General features: G+C 38.6%; 1 protein-coding gene across 1 annotated transcript; it reads left to right on the top strand.

The window, feature by feature from the left end:
• The first annotated feature begins 2,655 nt into the window (after positions 1–2,655).
• LOC106092269 (uncharacterized) lies at positions 2,656–21,482 on the top strand. The gene is made up of 7 exons (XM_059368833.1): positions 2,656–3,005; positions 9,853–9,974; positions 10,209–10,541; positions 10,614–10,826; positions 16,865–17,377; positions 20,355–20,517; positions 20,949–21,482. The coding sequence occupies exons 1-7, from the start codon at positions 2,768–2,770 to the stop codon at positions 21,410–21,412; spliced, it is 2,046 nt and encodes a 681-aa protein (XP_059224816.1). The 5' UTR covers positions 2,656–2,767; the 3' UTR covers positions 21,413–21,482.
• The last annotated feature ends 1,140 nt before the right edge of the window (positions 21,483–22,622 follow it).

Raw genomic sequence — 22,622 nt, 5'->3', positions numbered from 1 at the left:
ATAACCTTGTCTTTTCACGATGTACTAGGTCTTCTACTTGTTCGACCCTACTTTCCCCCCTTACTTAGGATATTTATTAAATTTAGGACAGTGAATTGCGTTAGGCTCTGCGAAAACTTTCTGCAATTTGGCCCAGGTCGGTCCAAATTTGGATATAGCTGCCATATAGACCGATTAACCGATTTAAGGTCTTGGGCCCATAAAAGCTGCATTTATTGTCCTATTTCGCCGAAATTTGGGACAGTGAGTTGTGTGGGGCCCTTCAACATTCTCCTCTAATTTGGTCCAGATCGTTCCAGATTTGTATATAGCTGCCATATAGACCGAACTCTCGATTTAAGGTTTTGGGCCCATAAAAGGCGCATATATAGTCCGAATTCCCCGAAATTTGGAGAGTGAGTTACATTGGGCTCTTCGAAAACTTTCTGCAATTTGGCCCAGGTCGGTCCAGATTTGGATATAGCTACCATATAGACCGAACTCTCGATTTAAGGTTTTGGGCCCATAAAAGGCGCATATATTGTCCGAATTCCCCGAAATTTGGAGAGTGAGTTACATTGGGCTCTTCGAAAACTTTCTGCAATTTGGCCCAGGTCAGACCAGATTTGGATATAGCTGCCATATAGACCGAACTCTAGATTTAAGGTTTTGGGCCCATAAAAGGCGCATATATTGTCCGAATTCCCCGAAATTTGGAGAGTGAGTTACATTGGGCTCTTCGAAAACTTTCTGCAATTTGGCCCAGGTCGGTCCAGATTTGGATATAGCTACCATATAGACCGAACTCTCGATTTAAGGTTTTGGGCCCATAAAAGGCGCATATATTGTCCGAATTCCCCGAAATTTGGAGAGTGAGTTACATTGGGCTCTTCGAAAACTTTCTGCAATTTGGCCCAGGTCAGACCAGATTTGGATATAGCTGCCATATAGACCGAACTCTCGATTTAAGGTTTTGGGCCCATAAAAGGCGGATCTATTGTCCGAATTCCCCGAAATTTGGAGAGTGAGTTGCATTAGGCTCTTCGAAAACTTTCTGCAATTTGGCCAGGATCGGTTCAGATTTATATATATTCCTGCCGTATAGCCCGATCTCTCGATTTAAAGTCAAGGTCCCATAAAAGGCACATTTGTAATCCGACCGTTGAAATATGACGACTTATGTTAGGCTTTTCGCCGCCGCCGTATGTGGTTCAGATCAGTCTATATTTGGATATGGCTACCAAAAAGCCAATATTTGTTCTACAAAATTGAACAATGACTTGTACTTATTAGACCACTCAATGTCTGTTTCGAATTTGGTATAGCTGCCTATGGGGGCATAAATTATGCATTTTTCATTTTTTTCACATATATACCCGAAGTGATGTGTATCCCCATTTTACTTGTTATAGAGCCTTTTTACTTGTTTTTGTAGTTTTGCATGTAGTGTTCTGTTATGACTTCCAACAAGTGTGCCAAGTATAGTCTAAATCGGCCTATAACCTAATATAGCTCCCGTATAAACCGATCTCCCGATTTGACTTCTTGAGCAACTGGGAGACGTAATTTTTGTCCGGCACGGCTAAAACTTTTCATGTGCTGTTCCGTTATGACTGCCAACAATTGCACAAAATACGGTCCAAATCGGTCTATTACCTGATATAGCTCCCGTAGGAACCGATGTCTGGATTTGACTTCTTGAGCCCCTTGGAACCGCAATTTTTGTCCAATGTGCTAAGTATGGTCTAAATCTCTGAATCGGTCTATAACCTGATATAGCTCCCATATAAACCGATCTCCCGATTTGACTTCTTGAGCCCTCACAACCCGCTATTTTTGTCCGACATGACTGAAATTTAGCATATAGTGTTCTGTTCTAAATTCCAACAACTGCGCCAAATAGGGTTTTAATCGGTCTATAACCTGATAAAGCTCCCATATAAGCCGATCTCACGATTTGACTTCTTAAGCCCCTGGGAGCCGCAATTCCAACAACTGTGCCAAGTAGTGTTCAAATCAGTCTATAACCTGATAAAGCTTTTAGTATACCGGTCTCTTGATCATCCTTGTTCGGTTCCTAGAAGCTTTAATTTTTGCTGGTTTGACAGAAGTTTGGTATGTAGGATAAAATTATGCCCGTCAATTAAATTTATTTTGTATAAATTTTTAACAGAATCCATGGTGGTGGATTTCCAAGATTCGGCCCGGCCGAAATTTGCACGCTGTTTTTAATAAAGCTGGAGGTCGCATCGATCAAAAACAATTTTATTTGCCCAATCATCACGAAATTTTGAGCATATCACGTTTTTAGCCCAAATACAAACACTGAACGTTTAAAATGCGCATATTGTTTTTTTTTTTACAAAATTTAAAGTGGTGGGTGCGCAAGATTTGACCAAACCGAAATCTATAACGTGGCAAATTTTTTGTTAACAGACTCATTCAAAGCAACGGTAATACGAATACACTACCAACTCAGCTTCCAGGGTGCTTATCCCTCACGTTACATTTATTTGAAATTAAAATTTGATTAACGGTAGGAATTAACAACTACAACACTGTCGCGGAATATTACCTATAACTCATCAGTTTAATATGAGTCACCCTGCAAAATTTCTGAAACAGCTGAGCATAAAGGCAGAACGTAAAAAACCACCCCATAGTCAGCTCGTGTAGTAAAACCATAGTGGTAAAAATCATGGTAGAGTGAACATTAAAAGTAAATTGACTCTTTCTAACTGAAGGAACAAGATTTAAAATTTAACAGTGCAAAATTAATGTTGTTAAAATGGAAGAAGATTATTTAAATCTCGATGACTACGATGTATACCAAAAAACTCAGAGGAGGCACCAACATCAAACTGCTACCAAGAGGAAGCAACATCATTGCCCAACAAAAAAATACAACAATAGTGAGGAGCTTTACCGTCTGCAGCCGCAGGACTTTGATGGCCGCTCCGATGATGTTTTGTTAAAAACTTTGCTGAGTAAATTTCAAATGTCATTTTTGTATCCATTTCTCAAAGGTAAATGCAAATCCATGCAAGTGGGGGGTCAAATAATAACAAGAAATTATAGAGAAGCGGAGTACCACATAATATTCGCAAAAAAAAAAACATCTGATTGTCATTTGATGTATACTGAGATTGGATAAAAGGAGATATAATGGTCTCTTGAGTGGCGGTGGACAATAACAGCATGACTCGCTAAAGTCGTATTTTTGAATTCAATGCATTCTCTAATGGTTCTTGTGTTAACTAAATGATTTGGTTTTATCACATGCAGAGGGCGCCTTAGCATAAACAGTTTAAAATGGTTCAGTGATATGATAAAACGGTAGTAGCTCGAACAGTAAGGCGTTATTGCGAAATTTGGTCGTCAGGTGCCGTTTAACAAACATTTCGCTTTGTAGCTTTAGGTTCAAACCAGCATCATGTTATTTGCGAAGAGGTTGTATCGGTTCGATTAATCCAAGATTAAGGTTGGTACATAATTTAATCCATAAATGGTTTTGAATAGCTTGTTATGGAAAACAAAGCAATTGTTTTAATAGATTAAATTTTAATATTTATTCATATGAACATATTTATTCCGGAGCGGATTTAGTGGATTCGGTTCCCACTAGAGACTAGGCCTTTCGCTACTGTGGAATCACAACGGATTAAAATAGTCTGACTCTGCTTAAAAAATAGACTGTCACTCTAACCTTACCCTACCAAATACCTATTTATTACCAGAACAAGAATAGTCTTCATTTTACCTTTTAATGAGAGCCTAACCCTCGAAGGATGTGTTACGTCTAATCTACTCTCAAATATCATTCGTTTAGTTACCATATAGGCATATATGCCCCCATTGGTAGCTTGATTCAAAATGTGGACTTCTGGTTAGAGCTGGCTAAATATCGATGGCACTATCGATACTATCGATATTTAATTTTTTAACTGAATATCGATTGATTTTTTTCCGATGGATACTATCGCAAAAGTTAATTTTTTTGCAAAACTAAACAAAAACAAGCAAAAAGGCGTTAAGTTCGGCCGGGCCGAACTTTGGATACCCACCACTTCGGATATATATGTAAACCACCATCCGGTGAAAATTGCATACCTTATATTCCATTGCAGTTATATTGAAATATTATCTGATTTGGACCTAAAACTAATAAGTGCAAGTCATTGTTTAATTGTGCATAACAAAATATTGGTCTTTTTAGTAGCTATATCAAAAATAAAATCGGAACCATATACAACATGGATGTCGAAATGACTAACATAAGTCAATGTGTCAAAATTCAGTTAAATCGGATTATAAATGCGCCTTTTTTGGGGCCAAGACTTTAAATCGAGATATCGGTCTCTATGGCAGCTATATGCAAATCTTGATCGATCTAGACCAAATTGCAAATATATGTGGAGGGGCTTAACATAACTCACTGTCCCAAATTTTGGCAACATCGGACAATAAATTCGCGTTTTATGGGCCCAAAACATTAAATCGAGCGATCGATCTATATGGCAGCTATATCCAAATCTTGACCGATCTGAGTGAAATTGATAAAGGATATCGAAGGGCTTAACATAGCTTCCAGTTCCAAATTTCGGCGACATCAGACAATAAATGCGCTTTTTATGGCCCCAAATCCTTAAACCGAGGGATCGGTCTATATGGCAGCTATATCCAAGTATGGACCGATTCGTGCCTTAATGCAGAAGTATGTCAAGTGACTTAACTTAACTCACTGTCCCAAATTTCGGCCACATCGGACAATAAATGCGCCTTTTATGGACCTAAGATCCTAAAGCGGAGGATCGGTCTAAATGGCAGCTATATACGGTCTATATGACCGCTATATCCAAATCTGGACCGATCTGAGCCAAATTTACGAAATATGTCGAAGGGCCTAACACAACTCATTGTCCCAAATTTTAGCAAAATCGGACAATAAATGTGGTTTTTATTGGCCTAAGACCCTAAGTCGGCGGATCGGTCTATATGATATTGCTTCTATATAAATGGATCTCCTTATTTTTGCTTTTCAATTTCGTTTGAAATATAGGGGATGGGAAATTAACGATAGTATCAATACTATCGATATTTATTATTAAAACTATCGAAAATATCGAATGTTGCGATTATCGATAGTTTTCCAGCTCTATTTCTGATTACGTTGTTCTTATAACATAGACCAAAGGATAGGGAATACTAACATCGTCATTCCGTTTGTAACATATCAAAATATTGGTCTTAGTATAAATATTTTTGATCGTCATGAGATTTCAAGTCGATATAGCCAAGTCCGTCCGTCTGTCGTAAGCACGAAAGTTTCTAAGCGGTAAGGTTCCGAATCAGCTGTGCAGAAAGGTCAAAAGGGTCTTGGAGATGGCATACGACTGGGCTACCTTTAGGGGTCTCAATGTTAACCCAGAGAAGACTGAAATCTGTCTGATCACGATGAAGATGAAGGTGGGCTAATTTCATGCACCACGTTTCCTCAACAAAACGCTTTCGATATCTGGCAAGGTCAAGTACTTAGGAGTCAATTTGGACAGAAAACTGGTTGAAAGTGTCACATACTGGAGCGTACCAAGAAGACTCACAGATGGTGGGTACTATGAATATGGATAGTAGGCTCAAAATGGGACCTGAATCTTAGGATAGTTCTATGGGTTTGCGTGGACTACGATGGAGAAAAAGTGCAACGTAAGGGTAATACAACAGGTTCAGGAAACATGCTGTTTGATATAAACGGAGCACGCCCACTAGGGCGCTGGTCCTCATTGTCAACTAGGGCATAGACATACATTTTGAGGCAACCAATGCGGCTATGAGACTATAGGCGATGGCGGAATCTACAAAAGATAGGAGCAGGTCACACCATCGCGGTATAGTCGAGGCGGCGATAGGAAACCTCGAGGCAATGGAAGACGTTTCCCATCACACTTCCTGAGACGACACTTGAGGTCGTATGCGAGGCACTGATGCCAGCAGCACTGTCTTGGATTTGCGGAACTCTGGTATTGTCATCTGAAAGTTTATACTACACGGATGGATCAAAGCTGGGGGTCTACATTGAGAACCCTGGGACTGAGATCTGTTTTAAACTGCCTGACCATAATGCGGTTCTGCAGAGATCCGGGTGATCACGGAACTCGTGAGGTGGAGTGGTGGGGTGTTAACGCGAGGCCGTCGAGTGTCAACATCTTTACGAACTGTAAACTGACCATCAACAACCAGGACGGTAAGGTTACGAACAGCCTTGGAGTGTTAGAAAGAGATTAACGCCACTCTGTGGATGGCACAATCTGCATTATAAAGGTATGGGGCTATAGCGGAGTAAGGGGAATGAAAGACCAGATGATTAGGCAGTGAAGGCCAAAAGACTGCCGTCAATAAACGTGGTTAATGTGAAGTTTATTGACGGCAGTCTTTTGGCTCTCATTGCCAAATCGTCTGGTCTTTCATTCCCCCTTACTCCGCGTAAGCCATGCACCAAAATAATGCAGATTGTGCCATACACAGAGAAGGTCCGGCAAGTGGAACCATATGTAGGGATGTGAGAAAAAGACGAAATATTGTAGCATTTCCTATGTCATTGCCCGGCTTTCGCGACAGACACCGCCACTTAGGTGGGGACACAACACCACACATGAACCGACTTAGAGGCGAGGTAAGGAAACAGTTTTGGGACTTCGTTAGTAGCACAGGATTCCTGAATTCGCTTATCTTTTTATACCCATCACCATAGGATGGGAGTATACTAATCTAGTCATTCCGTTTGTAACACCTCGAAATATTGATCTAGAACCCCATAAAGTATATATATTCTTGATCGTCTCGACATTCTTAGTCGAACTAGCCATGTCCGTCCATCTGTCGAAATCACGATAGCGGTCGAACGCGTAAAGCTAGCCGCTTCAAATTTTGCACAAAGTGTTCTGTTATGACTTCCAACAACTGTGCGAAGTACGGTTCAAATCAGTTTATAACCTCATATAGCTCCCATATAAGCCGATAACCCGATTTAAATTTTTGAGCCCCTGCAAGCCTCAATTATCATCCGAATTGGATGAAATTTTGCACATAGTGCTCTGTTATGAGTTCAACAACTGTTCCAAGTACGGTCCAAATCGGTGAAGATCCTGATATAGCTCCCCGATAAACCAATATCCCCCATTTGAATTCTTTAGTCCACGAAAACTACAATTTTTATCCGATTTAGTCAAGAACGGTCCGAATCGGTCTATAACTCGATATAGCTCCCAACAACTGTGCTAAGTACGGTCCAAATCGGTCTATAACGCGATATAAGTCCCATATAAACCGAACCCCCGATTTTACATTTTAAGCCCCTGGAAGCCTCAATTTTCATCCGATTTGTCTGAAATTTTGCACATAGTGTTCTGTTATGACTTCCAACAACTGTGCTGAGTACGGTTCAAATCGGTCTATAACCTGATATAACTTCCATATAAACCGATATCCGTTATGTCTCCATGGGCCCTACAAGCCGAGATTTTCTTACTATTATGCTGAAATTTTATATTTTGCGTCTCAACAACTGTGCCAAGGTCTACAACCGGATATAGCTCCTATATCTTAGCAGAATCCATGGTGGTGGGTTTGCAAGATTCGGCCCGGCCGAACTAAGAGCGCTTTTATTGGGTTGCCCAAAATGTAATTGCGGACTTTTTAAAAGAAAGTAAATGCATTTTTAATAAAACTTAAAATGAACTTTAATCAAATATACTTTTTTTACACTTTTTTTCTAAAGCAAGCTAAAAGTAACAGCTGATAACTGACAGAAGAAAGAATGCAATCACAGAGTCACAAGCTGTGAAAAAATTTGTCAACGTCGAATATATGAAAAATCCGCAATTACTTTTTGGGCAACCAATACTTGCTTGAGGTTATTTTTGTACCCTCCATCATAGGATGGGGGTATACTAGTTTCTCAGTTCAGTTTTCGTCCGATTTGACTGAAATTTTGCACGTGGTGTTTTGGTGTCACTTCCAGCAACTGCGCTAAGTATGGTTAAATCGGTACACTTGTTGATATAGCTGCCATATAAACCGATCTTGGGTCTTGAATTCTTGAGCCTCTAGAGGACGCAATTCTCATCCGATTTAACCGAAATTTTGCACGTAGTGTTTTGGTATTACTTCAACAACTGTGTTAAGTATTATTCAAATCGGTTCACAATCTGGTATAGCTGTCATACAAACCGATCTTGGATCTTGTCTTCTTGAGCCAATAGAGCGCGCAATTCTCATCCGATTTGGCTGAAATTTTGCATGAGGTGTTTTGTTATTACTTCCAATAACTGTGTTAAGTATGGCGCAAATCGGTACATAACCTGATGTGGCTGCCATATAAACCGATTTGGGATCTTGACTTCTTGGGCCTCTAGACGCCGCAATTCTCATCCGATTTGGTAGAAATTTTGACAACGACTCCACTCATGACCTTTAGCATACGCGTCTATAACGGACTATAACTTGATATAGCTCCAATAGCAAATCATTCAATATTCTTTGTTTGCCTTAAAAGAGATACCGCGCATAGAACTCGACTAATGCGATCTATGGTGGAGTGTATATAAGATTCGGCCCGGCCGAACTTAGCACGATCTTACTTGTTTCCTCTTCACCATAGGATGGGTGCATACTAAAATCGTCATTCAGTTGGTAACACCTCGAAATATGCGTCTAAGACCCTCTAAATTATATATATGTATAATCTTGATCGTCATGACATTCTTGGTCGATCAAGCCATGTCCGTTCGTCTGTCCGTTCCACCAACCGTCTGTCAATCGAAAGCACGACAACTTTCGAAGGAGTAAAACTAGGCGCTTGAAATTTTGCTTCCCATTAGTGTAGGTCAGTTGGAATTGTAAATGGGCCATATCGGTAGATTTTTTGATATATATAGATATATAGAAATTTTTCACGTGGTTCTCTTTATACCCTCCACCATGGGATGTGTGAATACTAATTTCGTCATTCCGTTTGTAGGTTGGGTTAGGTTTAACTGGCAGTCTGCCATCAGACTCACTTAGACGTTTTCGTCCATTGTGAAACCACAGGAATAAAAGAAGAAACATGCCTTCTAGTTCCTACCGTTGAACCATCCCAACAATTTCAAACAGGTTCTTAAAGATATGAGAACCTAAAGTGGAACTTCTTCTGAATGGAAGTGCGGGACACACACATAGAAGGTGTTCTATAGTCTCTTCTTCTTCGAGGTCCTCGCAGCATCTGCCAAAGTCGTTACTGGCAACCTTTAGTCTGTCAGCAAGTTTTCCGATTAGACAGTGACCTGTCATGACGGCCACGCCTGTTCCAGCCGATTGTAACACATCGAAATATTCACCTGAGACACAACATAGTTTATATATTCTTAATCGTTTTGACATTCCAATGCGATTTAGCCATGTCCGTCCATCTGTCTGTCTTTTAATAGCACGCTAACTTTCGAAGAAGTGAAGCTTGAATTTTTACACAAATAATTTTCGTTTGTGTAGGTCGGTTGAAATTGCAAAATTGATATAGCTGCCATAGAAATTGATCTTGGACCTTCACTTCTTGATTCTCTGGAGGGGGCAATTTCTTTTCGATTTGGTTGAAATGTTGTATGAAGTGTTTTGTTTTGACTTCCAATTATTGAGCAAACATTGGCCTGAATCGGTTCACAACCTGATATAGCTGCGATATAAACCGTTCTTTATATTTGACTTCTTGAGACTCTAGAACGCTCATCCAGTGAGTTTGTCGAACGCGATCCATGGTAGAGGGTATATACTATTCAGCCCGGCCGAAATTACCTTGTTTTTACTTATTATTTATAATGTTTGTGTAAATATTTCATGCAGCTTATGGCATCACGTACCGGAGTCTACGCTATTTATCTGTAGACGATATTAATACCGCTATACGTAGTATTGGCCACAGGGCAGAATTTAGAGAGAAACTTTTTACATGGAGAAGGAAAAAGGTAAGTTCAACATCTATACATAGCACTTGTATCAAATCCTGTGAAAAAGAAAAGTTATTCCTAAGTACGTAGCAATAATTTAAATATTTTAAGTAGCTTCTGGGGTTTGGTGACCTCAGCACCTTCTTTAGCAAATGTTTGATAATATTTTCAGTAATCTTTTGTAAATACATAAGGAAATAAAAAGAAAGTTGTAAATTATAATTAACTAAAATAAATATTTGTATATTTTAGTATCGCACTAACGACGTCGTAATAGTGCAAGAGAAAATCATCCCCAGTACGATCAATTCAACTGAGGAACCTTATATAAGACGATCCTCAGAAGATACTTTAAACAACACTAAAGAAATATCAGAGATATCTGAGGATACTCAATCAAATACGAAGGAGTCAATTACAACCTTCGAAGATATTAGTACGTCGATTCGAAACGAGTCGTTGAAGTTCGAATCGGACATAATGGATGAACTGCCACTTGAGCTGGAAATCGATGGAATGGAAGTGAAGAAACCGAAATTAGAAGCCACCGTCAATTTGAGAGAAACTCGAGTAGGTTTAATGTTAGTAAGTATTATGTGGCTATCCAACCTTCTAACGTTTTGCAGCAATTATAATTATCTCCTTTAATATTTACAGAATTTGGAAGAACTTATCAATGAGTCTGTTTTTGGGCCAATCATGAAGGCGTTTTACAAAAAACATGGCTATCTGGAAAGAAAACATCGCGATGAGTTGATACAGGCCGTTATAGATTATGTCATAAACAAAGAAATCAAATTGCATTGTTCAGATTTTGCGAAAATCGTCGATATGATAGTAAATATTTTTCCTGCAGAACATGATTCTAGGGTAAGTAGTGTGACTTACATGTGATCAGCTTTTTTGTGAAAAATTATATATTTATACACATTAAATGATGTTGTACAACGCTACAGAAATACTATAGAATGGGAGAAAGTGATGCGCTCAAAAGCTAATGTATTGTTGAAAATGGGGGTTTTCGGTGAAACCCCTTTCCCCAATTTTCCAAAAAAAAGTTAGCTAAGGCAGAAGTCCCTTCATGTGAACTCCAGTAGATATTTTAAGATGGATACTAGATCAAGGCCACCGTAGCGCAGAGGTTAGCATGTCCGCCTATGACGCTGAACGCCTGGGTTCGAATCCTGGCGAGACCATCAGAAAAAATTTTCAGCAGTGGTTTTCCCCACCTAATGCTGGCAACATTTGTGAGCTAATACGCCATGTAAAACTTCTTTCCAAAGAAGTGTCGCACTGCGGCACGCCGTTCGGACTCGGCTATAAAAAGGAGGCCCCTTATCATTGAGCTTATACTTGAATCGGACGGCACTCATTGATATGTGAGAAGTTTGCCCCTGTTCCTTAGTGGAATGTTCATGGGCAAAATTTGCATTTACTAGATCAATCTTTACCGAATTACGGGCAATTCTGTTCAAAGTTGTAATAGCGGCGACTTCATAGGTGTATAGGGCGATGCATAGGCAGTCAATCAATAAATTTATGTACACTTCAGTTATTCAACAAAAAAAAAAAAACAGCTAAAAATGCTCATGATGTAAAATTACATAATATGACTTCAAGGCACAATGTATCTTAAAGGGTACATTCAGTGTCGGATAGCTTATTATACCCACCGCCGAAGGATGGGGGTATATTCATTTTGTCATTCCGTTTGCAACATATCGAAATATCCATTTCCGACCCTATAAAGTATATATTCTTGATCAGTGTAAAAATCTAAGACGATCTAGACATCTCCATCCGTCTGTCTGTTGAAATCACGCTATAGTCTTAAAAAATAGAGATATTTAGCTGAAATTTAGCACAGATACGTTTTTTGTCCAAAGGCAGGGTAAGTTTGAAGATGGGCTATGTCGGACTATATCTTGATATAGCCCCCATAAATACCGATCCGACGATTTAGGGTCTTAGGTCCATAAAAACCATAGTTTTTGTCCGATTTTGCTGAAATTTGGTACAGTGAATTAAATTAAGTCCCTCAACATGCTTCTACAATTTGACTCTACTCAGTTCAGATTTGGATAGCTCCCATATAAACCGATTCGATGACTTGGGGTCTTAGGCCCATAAAAGTCACATTTATTACCCGATTTTGCTTCTACAATTTGGCTCAACTCAGTTCAGATTTGGATATAGCTGCCATATAGACTGATTCGACGACTTGGGGTCTTAGGCCCATAAAAGCCATATTTATTATCCGATTATGCTAAAATGTGGAACATTCTTCAACATTCTTCTTTAATTTGGCCTAGATCGGTTCAGATTTGGATATAGCTGCCATATAGACCGATCTCTCCATTTAAGGTTTTGGGCTCATAAAAGGCGCATTTATAATCCGATTTCATCTAAATTTGATACAGTGACTGATGGTAGGCTTTTCGGCATCCGTGTCGTATATGGTTCAGATCGGTTTATTTTGAGATATAGCTACTAAAAAGACCAATAGTTTGTTATACACAATTGAACAATGACTTGTACTTACTAGTATTTGGTCCAAATCGGAAAATATATCGATATGTCTGCTATGGGGCATAAAGTATGTATTTTTCACCGGATTTTGACGAAAGGTGGTTTACATATATACCCGATGTGGTGGGTATCCAAAGTTCGGGCCGGCCGAACTTAACGCTTTTTTACTTGTTTTTGTTAAATTTTGCATACAAATTTAACTTTACCGATAGGAATAATAACAATAGATATTGAGACAAAATATAAAATATCGGTAGTGCCGTCGATATGTTGCCAGTTCTAGTTCATTTCCCCTGTGTGGACTGTCCTTCACGAGGCCATGGACTGTCCTTATAGGCCCTGAGCTTTTCTTAAGTTCTATCCCACATTTGCACTACCCCTTGCTTCATTAAATGCCCGTTTAGCTTCTTTTCTAAGTGCCTGGAGTAAACAGTGAGCTCAAGGCACTTCATCTGTGACCTACTAGTCAGGCTGACCCAAAAGCACCACATATTCAATATCATCTACACTTCAAACTAATGGTGGAATTTTTTAGCCCAATATTTTGGAAAGGGTGAAAAAGGTAACTCTGGTCTATATAAAAACTGTCATAGGGTCATTGGTGGTTTTAATCGCTTGTCGCGTATTGGCAGTATAGTACTGTTGTCGGACCGAAAACGCTGTGTGTCAGATGTTGGTGGTCTGATGAACGGCGCTTCAAGATTCCACCTACTCTTATATTTTCAGACGGATCTATAGGTTGGCTAGTTTGCGAAACACAGCCTTACCAAGAACGACACCATCTGATGCACAGAATTTGGTGCTACACCCGATTCATCTGGACATTGTGACTATGACGCTAAACGCATGGATTCGAATCCAGGCGAGAACATCAGAAACAAGTAAAAGCGAGCTTAGTTCGGCCGGGCCGAATCTTGGGAACCCACCACCATGGACATGGGAGCTATATAATGTTATAGGCCGATTTAAAAGGTACTTGACGCATTTGTTAGAAGTCATAAACCTACATGCAAAATTTCAGCCAAATCGGACAGAAAGTGAGGCTTGTAAGGGCCCAAGAAGTCGAGAGATCGGTTTATATGAGAGCTTTATCAGGTTATAGACCGATTAAGACAGTACTTACACAGTTGTTGGAAGTCATAACAGAATAGAATACCCAAAATTTCAGCCAAATCAGACAAAAATTGCGGGTTTTAAAGAGCTCAAGAAGTCAAATAGGGAGATCGGTTTATATGGAAGCTACATCTGGTTATAGACCGATATGAACCGTACTGTTCACAGTTTTTGAAAGTCATAACAGAACACAAAGTTCAAAGTTTCAGCCAAATCAGACAAAAATTGCGGTTTGTAAGAGCTCAAGAAGTCAAATCGGGAGAGTAAAATTTCAGCCAAATTGGACAAAAATTGTGGCTTCCAAGAGCTCAAGAAGTCAAATCGGGTGATCGTTTATATTCTTGATCGCCTAGCAATGTCCGTCCGTCCGTCTGTCTGTCGACTGCACGCTAACTTTCGAAGGAGTAAAGCTAGCCGCTTGCAATTTTGCACAAATACTTCTTATTAGTGTAGGTCGGTTGGGATTGTAAATGGGCAATATCGGTCCATGTTTTGATATCGCTGCCATATAAACCGGTCCTGGGACTTGACTTCTTGAGCTTCTAGAGGACACAATTCATATCCGATTGGAATGAAATTTTGCACGATGTGCTTTATTTTGATAGCCAACAACTGTGCAAAGTAAGGATCAAATCTGTTCATAATCTAATATAGCTGCCATATAAACCGATCTTGGGTCTTGACTTCTTGAGTCTATAGAGAGCGCAATTCTTATCCGAGTTGAATGAAATTTTGCACGAAGTAGTTTGTTATGATAGCCAACAACTGTGCTAAGTATAGTTCAAATCGGTTCATAATCTGATATAGCTGTCATATAAACCGATCTTGGGTCTTAACTTCTTGAGCTTCTAGAGGGCGCAATTCTTATCCGATGGGAATAATATTTTGCATGACGTGTTTTATTATGATAGCCAACAACTGTGCCAAGTATGGGTCAAATCGGTTCATAACCTGATATAGCTGATATATAAACCGATCTTGGGTCTTAACTTCTTGAGCTTCTAGAGGGCGGAATTCTTATCCGATACGAATAATATTTTGCATGACGTGTTTTATTATGATAGCCAACAACTGTGCCAAGTATGGGTCAAATCGGTTCATAACCTGATATAGCTGATATATAAACCGATCTTGGGTCTTGACTTCTTGAGCCTCTAGAGTGCGCAATTCTTATCCGATTGGAATGAAATTTTGCACGACGTGTTTTGTTATGATATCCAACAACTGTGTTAAGTATAGTTCAAATCGGTCCATAACCTGATATAGCTGCCATATAAACCGATCTTGGGTCTTGACTTCTTGAGTCTATAGAGGGCGCAATTCTTATCCGAGTTGAATGAAATTTTGCACGAAGTAGTTTGTTATGATAGCCAACAACTGTGCTAAGTATAGTTCAAATCGGTTCATAATCTGATATAGCTGTCATATAAACCGATCTTGGGTCTTAACTTCTTGAGCTTCTAGAGGGCGCAATTCTTATCCGATGGGAATAATATTTTGCATGACGTGTTTTATTATGATAGCCAACAACTGTGCCAAGTATGGGTCAAATCGGTTCATAACCTGATATAGCTGATATATAAACCGATCTTGGGTCTTAACTTCTTGAGCTTCTAGAGGGCGGAATTCTTATCCGATACGAATAATATTTTGCATGACGTGTTTTATTATGATAGCCAACAACTGTGCCAAGTATGGGTCAAATCGGTTCATAACCTGATATAGCTGATATATAAACCGATCTTGGGTCTTGACTTCTTGGGCCTCTAGAGGGCGCAATTCTTATCCGATTGGAATAAAATTTTGCACGACGTGTTTTGTTATGATAGCCAACAACTGTGCTAAGTATAGTTCACTTCGGTCCACAACCTGATTTAGCTGTCATATAAACCAATCTGAGATCTTGAGTTCTTGAGCCTCTAGAGACCGCAATTATTAGCCGATTTGCCTGAAATTTTGTACGACGGATCCTTTTCTGACCATCATCATACGTGTCGATGGTATAATAAAAGACTAAAATTGGCTTGTGAATCTGACAGCCACTAAACCTGACCCAACCTAGCGTAACCTACAACCCATGTCAATAAAAGCGATGAATGAAATGATAGTGTGTTTTAATCGAAGGATTACTTAATGTTATAAACCATTTTTTATACCCCCCACCATAGTATACTAATTTAGTCATTCCGTTTGTAACCCTCGAAATATTCCTCTAAGACCTCATAAAGTATAAATATTCTTGATCGTCTCGACGTTCTGAGTCGATCTAGCCATGTCCGTATGTCCGTCTGTTGAAATCACGATAGTGGTCGAACACGTAAAGCTAGCCACTTGAAATTTCTTAATATTGATGTAAGTCATTGGGGATTGCAAATGGGCCATATCGGTTCAGATTAAGATATAGCTCCCATATAAACCGATCTCCCGATTTGACTTCTTAAGCCCTTACAAGCCGCAATTTTTGTCCGATTTGGCTGAAATTTTGCCTGTAGTGCTCTTTTACAACTGTGCCAAGTCGGACCAAATCGGTCTTTAACCTGATATAGCTCCCATATAAACCGATCTCCCGATTTGGCTTTGTGTGTCCTTACAAGCCTCAGTTTTTGTCCGATTTGGCTGAAATTTCGTATGAGGTGCTCTGTTACTATTTTCATCGACTGTGCCAAATATGGCCTAAAGCAGTCTATAACCTCATATAGTTCCCATGTAAACCGGTCTCTCGATCATATTTGTTCGGTTCCTAGAAGCTTTAAGTTTTGCTGGTTTGACAGAAATGTGGTATGTAGAATAAACTAATGGAATGTGTATATTTTTAGCAGAATCCATGGAGGTGGGCTTCTAATATTCGACCCGGACGAACTTGGTACGCTTTTACTTGTTGAAATGAATTATCGTTTATTCTTGAATAGAGAAGGAAGACGAAAGTTGTTAGCCTTTACAAATTGTTTAATATTCGTAAATTTTCCCATGATTTTTTTTATCGAGATCACTTATATAATTGGGCTCTAAAATACAAATTTGTATGATATCTAGAAACTTACAAAGTAAAATTGTTCCGGCAACATTGTTGAAATCAGAGATACAAATCAATTGTAAGAAAGTTTCTTTCATCCGCCTGAATACATACGTTATTCTATTGACTAAGTGTACTCAAATTGATAACCTCAGGAGTACGCAGCACACACAAAAACATATGTATATGCACACACAAACGATTCTTGTCTTTCAACATGTGTGTGTATAACACTAATGTCCTTGTCTTGCAGGATTATTATTTTATCAATCGGAAAGGAAAACGAAACCCCATGGGACGTTTGTACACCAAGTATTACAATACGTTGAAACGTATGAGGGTACGAGATATACATCAGGAGTTCACTCAAGAATCAACCACTTACATGCAGTCTGACACACTGGCCGACGATGATGCGATGCTAACGACAGGACTAACAACGCCAACATCTTCGACAATAGCACCGAGGAATGTTGTAAATGCTAATGATGGCAATAATATCGGCAACATCTGCAGCAGCAGCAACAGCAATACTACACAAATTGAGCTTATCGACGACGATGAGTTCCAAGAGCTCATGCAGTTGGATGATACTTCTATGAGTGCCATAAAGAATTTCCTTCGTTGCCGTGATGTGAGCTGGGATGATGTAAAGACGGTGTGGTCGAAGACCTATTTATCACGTCAAGAAGATGTCGAGCACTCAACCACTAAGGATGTTCTCCAGCAGTGGCCCAAATATCTCAATGCCAGAGCCATGGAATTGGTAAGTAAAGGAGTTTGCCAAGTAAGATATCAATTTCGTACATATGCGGGCGACGGTTTGCTTCTTGTAATTTTGCCATTTTCAAACTAATTGCAGAGTACCAATTTGCGTCAAAGTTGTGATGTCTTGGACTTTTGCAAATGAACAATACAATGGGTGGGAGTCAAGTGAAATGTTAATATCGCATAAAAGCCCATCTATGTAGATATGTACTATATACGAGGTCGGTTCAATAGAAAAGTTGAATTGTGAAATTTCTGTCCTTAGATGAGTTTTTTGTGAGAACCTTAACAATAAGACAGAATATGTGACTGGGAAGTATTTGAAGACAACGGCTTCTCTAATCATCGTTACGTTAGCTTCAACCTTTGTGAACATATTGCAGAATTGGTTGCCCAAAAAGTAATTGCGGATTTTTCATATAGTCGGAGTTGACAAATTTTTTCACAGCTTGTGACTCTGTAATTGCATTCTTTCTTCTGTCAGTTATCAGCTGTTACTTTTAGCTTGCTTTAGAAAAAAAGTGTAAAAAAAGTATATTTGATTAAAGTTCATTCTAAGTTTTATTAAAAATGCGTTTACTTTCTTTTAAAAAATCCGCAATTACTTTTTGGGCAACCCAATTGAAGGACGAGGGATTGGTATATGAAAGAACTGAAAAAGTTGTTGAAACTATGAAAGACATTGATGCAATGTTGAAGCGTATGCTACAAACGATTCTCTTAAATACATGGGGCAAACAACGAGTACCATGGTGATAGGAAAAATTAATTGGTGTAAGGAGGGATTGCCGAAGGCAATAAAAGCGTGCTAAGTTCGGCCGGCCCGAATCTTATATACCCTCTACCATGGATCGCATTTGTCGAGTTCTTTTCCCGGCATCTCTTCTTAGGCCAAAGAGGATATAAGAAAAGTTTTTCTCTGCTGTTAGAGCGATATCAAGATATGGTCCGGTTTGGACCACAATTAAATAATATGTTGGAGGCCTGTGTAAAATGTTAGCCAATTAGAATAAGAATTGCGATTTATATGAGAGCTGTATCAGTCTATAGACCGATTCAGACCATAATAAACACGTATTATTATGGTTCCTGAACACGTATGTTCAGGAAAATCGGATAGTAATTGCGACCTCTAGTGGTTCAAGAAGTCAAGACCCAAGATCGGTTTATATGACAGCTATATCAGGTTATGAACCGATTTCAACCATACTTGGCACAGTTGTTGGATATCATAACAAAACACGTCGTGCAAAATTTCATTTCAATCGGATTAGAATTGCGGACTCTAGAGGCTCAAGAAGTCAAGACCTAAGATCGGTTTATATTGCAGCTATATTAGGTTATAGATCGATTTAAATCATACTTGGCACTGTTGATGAATTTCCTAACAGAACACGTCGTGCAAAATTTCATTTCAATTGGATAAGAATTGCGCCATCTAGAGGCTCGAGAAGTCAAGACCCAAGATCGGTATATATGGCAGCTATATCAAAACATGGGCCGATTTAAACCATACTTAGCGCAGTGGTTGTAAGTGATACCGAAACACCACGTGCATAATTTCAGTCAAATCGGACTATTGTAGAATTGCGCCCTCTAGAGACTCAAGAAGTCAAGACCCAAGATCGGTTTATATGGCAGCTATATCAAAACATAGACCGATATGGCCGATTTACAACCCCAAACGACCTACACTAATAAGAGGTAATTGTGCAAAATTTCAAACGGTTAGCTTTACTTCTTCGAAAGTTAGCGTGCTTTCGACAGACAGACGGACGGACATGGCTAGATCGACATAAAATGTCACGACGATCAAGAATATATATACTTTATGGGGTCTCAGACGAATATTTCGAGTAGTTACAAACAGAATGACGAAATTAGTATACCCCCATCCTATGGTGGAGGGTATAAAAATACAAGTATGAGCTGGAAAATGCTGAAATGTAGACCGATCTCCCGATAGAGGGTCTGAAGGCCATAAAAGCATTATTTTTAATCCGATTTCGCCGAAATTTAATATAGTGCGCAGTTTAAAGTCTCCCAACATTCGATTCAAATACGGTACAGATCGGACTATGTTTAGACACAGCTGTCATATAGATCGATCTGCCGATAAAGGGTCTGAAACCTATAAAAGCTTTATTTTTTAACCGATTTCACTAAAATTTGAAGTTACTTTTAGCCCATAAAAGCTTTATTTATTACCCGATTTTGCAGAAATTTGAAACAGTGTGTTTCGGCCCGGCCGATTTTAATACATTTTTACTTGTTCCTTCTAACATCCCCTTCATAATTAAGCAGCAGTCATTTTCAGCAAACAACAGATTTTAATGCAGTCAGCCTGCTACTCTGAAATTGCTGAACTATTGCTGTAACATCAGAACTACTATATAATAGCAGCAAAATTGACAACTGATATTCAGCAGACAGTGTTTGCTATTTTCAGCAAGCCTTTTATTATGAGTGTAATAAATCCTAATACTCTCACACAAAATTTGTTTTTAAGACTGGACATAAATGGAGTTGTAAATATCTGTAGCCATTATAATACATATTAGACTGTAGTGTCAATCATGTTATAAAGTTGAGAAAAAACTTATCATTTTGAAATCACAAAAAATTATTATCATAAATATTGCATTACTTTACCTCCCATATTTTAGCATATACAGTGGTACAGATATGTTTACATACGTTTTTTTAAATAGTAATTTCGTAAACTGGCAGTAAGATAGTTGGGATGAGATTTTACATTTATAATACTGTGAACTATAGAAGACAATTTAAGCAACAATAGATATATGGAAAAAAAAAAGTTTTCGTGTAAAAAAATCGTTTTGTTAAACATGTTTTTTCGGTGGGGTATGTAGACTTTTCTGTGCCACTGTATGTATATCATCTTATTACTTTTGTCTATTTATACTCTGTTATTTAATGTTAACCTGCTCATATTTTTTCTTCCTCCCTTAAAGTTCAATATAGATTTTGGATTGAAATTTTCACGCAATAAAGTCAATATTCTAAAACGAAAGTGGTCACAATTTGTTGAAAAAGTTTCGCATTACTATACATCCAATATTAAAGAAGAGATGTGCAAAGGACTATTTGCTCTCTGGAAAACAAAGCCGGGGAAAGGTAATAATAATTTTAGATTTTATGCTTTTCTATGTTGATCGAGTGCGGTCTGACAGTATTCTGTACATCAGCTATAACGGATCCTCCAGCATTGTAATATGGGGGTTAAGTCAGCAAATAGTCCATCTTAGAATATTACCTTCATGGCGACTAAAAATATGAGTCATAACTTGATGCTTTGGGTCCAAATCCTTAAATCGAGGAGAAAGCGATTGACTAACATAGGACCATAACTTATTTAAAATAATTTTAACCAATGTTTAACATTATTTATTATTATTATTTATTTTAGTTTCAGCTCTTTATTCTTAAATTTTCATTTACCTTAGTTCTGCTAATTATCAAACATTTTACAAATACCATACGATTGATATCAACGAAATATCTACTTGAATTTTTCTACTGTATTAAGCTTCTCACTACTCTTTCAGATACTGAGGACTACATTTTTGCCGTTCTGCTCAATTCAGTCATGTTGCCTATGGCCCGATATCGCGATGCTATTGGTAATCGGCGTAAAGTTTCAATCGTTGAAGCGGTGGATCTCTTTGCCATACGGGTTAATAACTTGGAAGAGGTAGAACAAAAACGTGAGGAATTCACCATAAAATATGGTGATATACACAATGAATATACACCTTTGATTGTGTTGGTTGGCGACAATAACATCAATATCCATGAGATATATGTTCATTTTGATGTAGCCCTGTATGAAATGCCCGATTTCATCAGCGCTCTGGACTCTTGCATGAAAATCTATCGAGTACTGAATTTGCCTTATCCTGCTTCGAACGAATATGTCTGGTCATTTATACAACGTTATTTTTATGAGATAATTCTGCCGGATGATATAAAATGTCCATCGATGAATTCACTGATGACATCGCTAAAGTAAAGAACCGTTTAAAAGATATTGTTTGCATGCACATTATAAGAAATAAATGTTTCAAGGTTTTATGAAAATATATGTGTATCCATTTGATTTATATTGAAGGTAGAAATTTTATGAAAAATCTAATATGTAAAAGTCACTGCTTCAGAAATTTTGCTTTATAGCATTACATACACTTCACCATTGGATGGTCGAAATACTGTTGAAGTCTATTCATATAAATATTTTTGATCATCGTTAAATTTTAAGTATATCTTATCTTGCCCGTACGTCTGCCCAGTACCAGAATGTACATAAAAGTCAAACAAAGGTCACAAAAAGTTAGTTTCGAAAAATACTTATTCATCAAGAAGAAAAGCACAATCGTATTATATTAAGAGTCTGTGTCGAAAGAGAAACCCAAGCAACTAAACTTCTGCTCATTGATAACTAAACCGTTGAGTGGAGTGGACATATTTTTATTTCGCTTATCAAAAAAATGGATCTACCTATTACGCAAACATTTGAAACTCTTTCAATAGTAGGTCTCAATAGCTGCCGTGGTGGCGTCAAACCGTAGCATGTTGTCTGCCTTTGTATAGGTGTGGGTGCCTTGGCATATGTAGTTGAGAGTATAGGTTAAAGTGTACAAACAGTCTCCAGACTATAGAATGAGAAAGAGACGGATAACCCAGAGGGATGCTCATTTCGTCACTGCCCTTTAAGTAAAGGTTGTGTTACCGATTCAGATTCAGACAGCGACAGTGTTAACGAAACGGTCATTACAGCCGAAACGAGAGGTGAGGTGAGCGCGATGACGCAGTAGTGAGCGAGGGCTTTGCTGAGCTCACAAGTAAGCGGAGAAAGGGCGTCACAGCCATCACGGAAGGGAAAAATGGTCGCTGAGAAAGGTAAGAAGACGCCTTCTTACACCAAAGTGGCAAGAAAGCAGAATAAAGACGAGCCTCTCTCAATATTGGAAAGACTAGACTAAAGACTAGACTAAAAGCAGTCATCGATATCAGCAATACATCTGGTACTATTTTACCAGATCATCGGTCCGAAGAGGAGGATCAGCTAAACGAGCAGATTATGGAACATGTTTTGAAGAGGGTCCATCATTACAAATTATGGGTTGCAAGTTCAGAGGCGACATCTTGATTCTGCGCTTTGCGTGAGCAAAATGTCAAAAAGCCCATTAGAAGTATCCACACTCCCTGCGAAGGCTCAAAAC

The sequence above is a fragment of the Stomoxys calcitrans genome, chromosome 5, assembly GCF_963082655.1.
Source record: "Stomoxys calcitrans chromosome 5, idStoCalc2.1, whole genome shotgun sequence".
Taxonomy (NCBI): domain Eukaryota; kingdom Metazoa; phylum Arthropoda; class Insecta; order Diptera; family Muscidae; genus Stomoxys; species Stomoxys calcitrans.
This window is presented reverse-complemented; position numbering and strand designations above follow the sequence as displayed.

Excerpts from the sequence above, each read along its gene's own strand:
- LOC106092269 (XM_059368833.1), top strand. The coding sequence starts at position 2,768 with ATGGAAGAAGATTATTTAAATCTCGATGACTACGATGTATACCAAAAA. Across the intron at positions 17,378-20,354 it reads ATGCCAGAGCCATGGAATTG|TTCAATATAGATTTTGGATT; the intron begins GTAAGTAAAGGA and ends CCTCCCTTAAAG. Across the intron at positions 20,518-20,948 it reads GAAAACAAAGCCGGGGAAAG|ATACTGAGGACTACATTTTT; the intron begins GTAATAATAATT and ends CTACTCTTTCAG.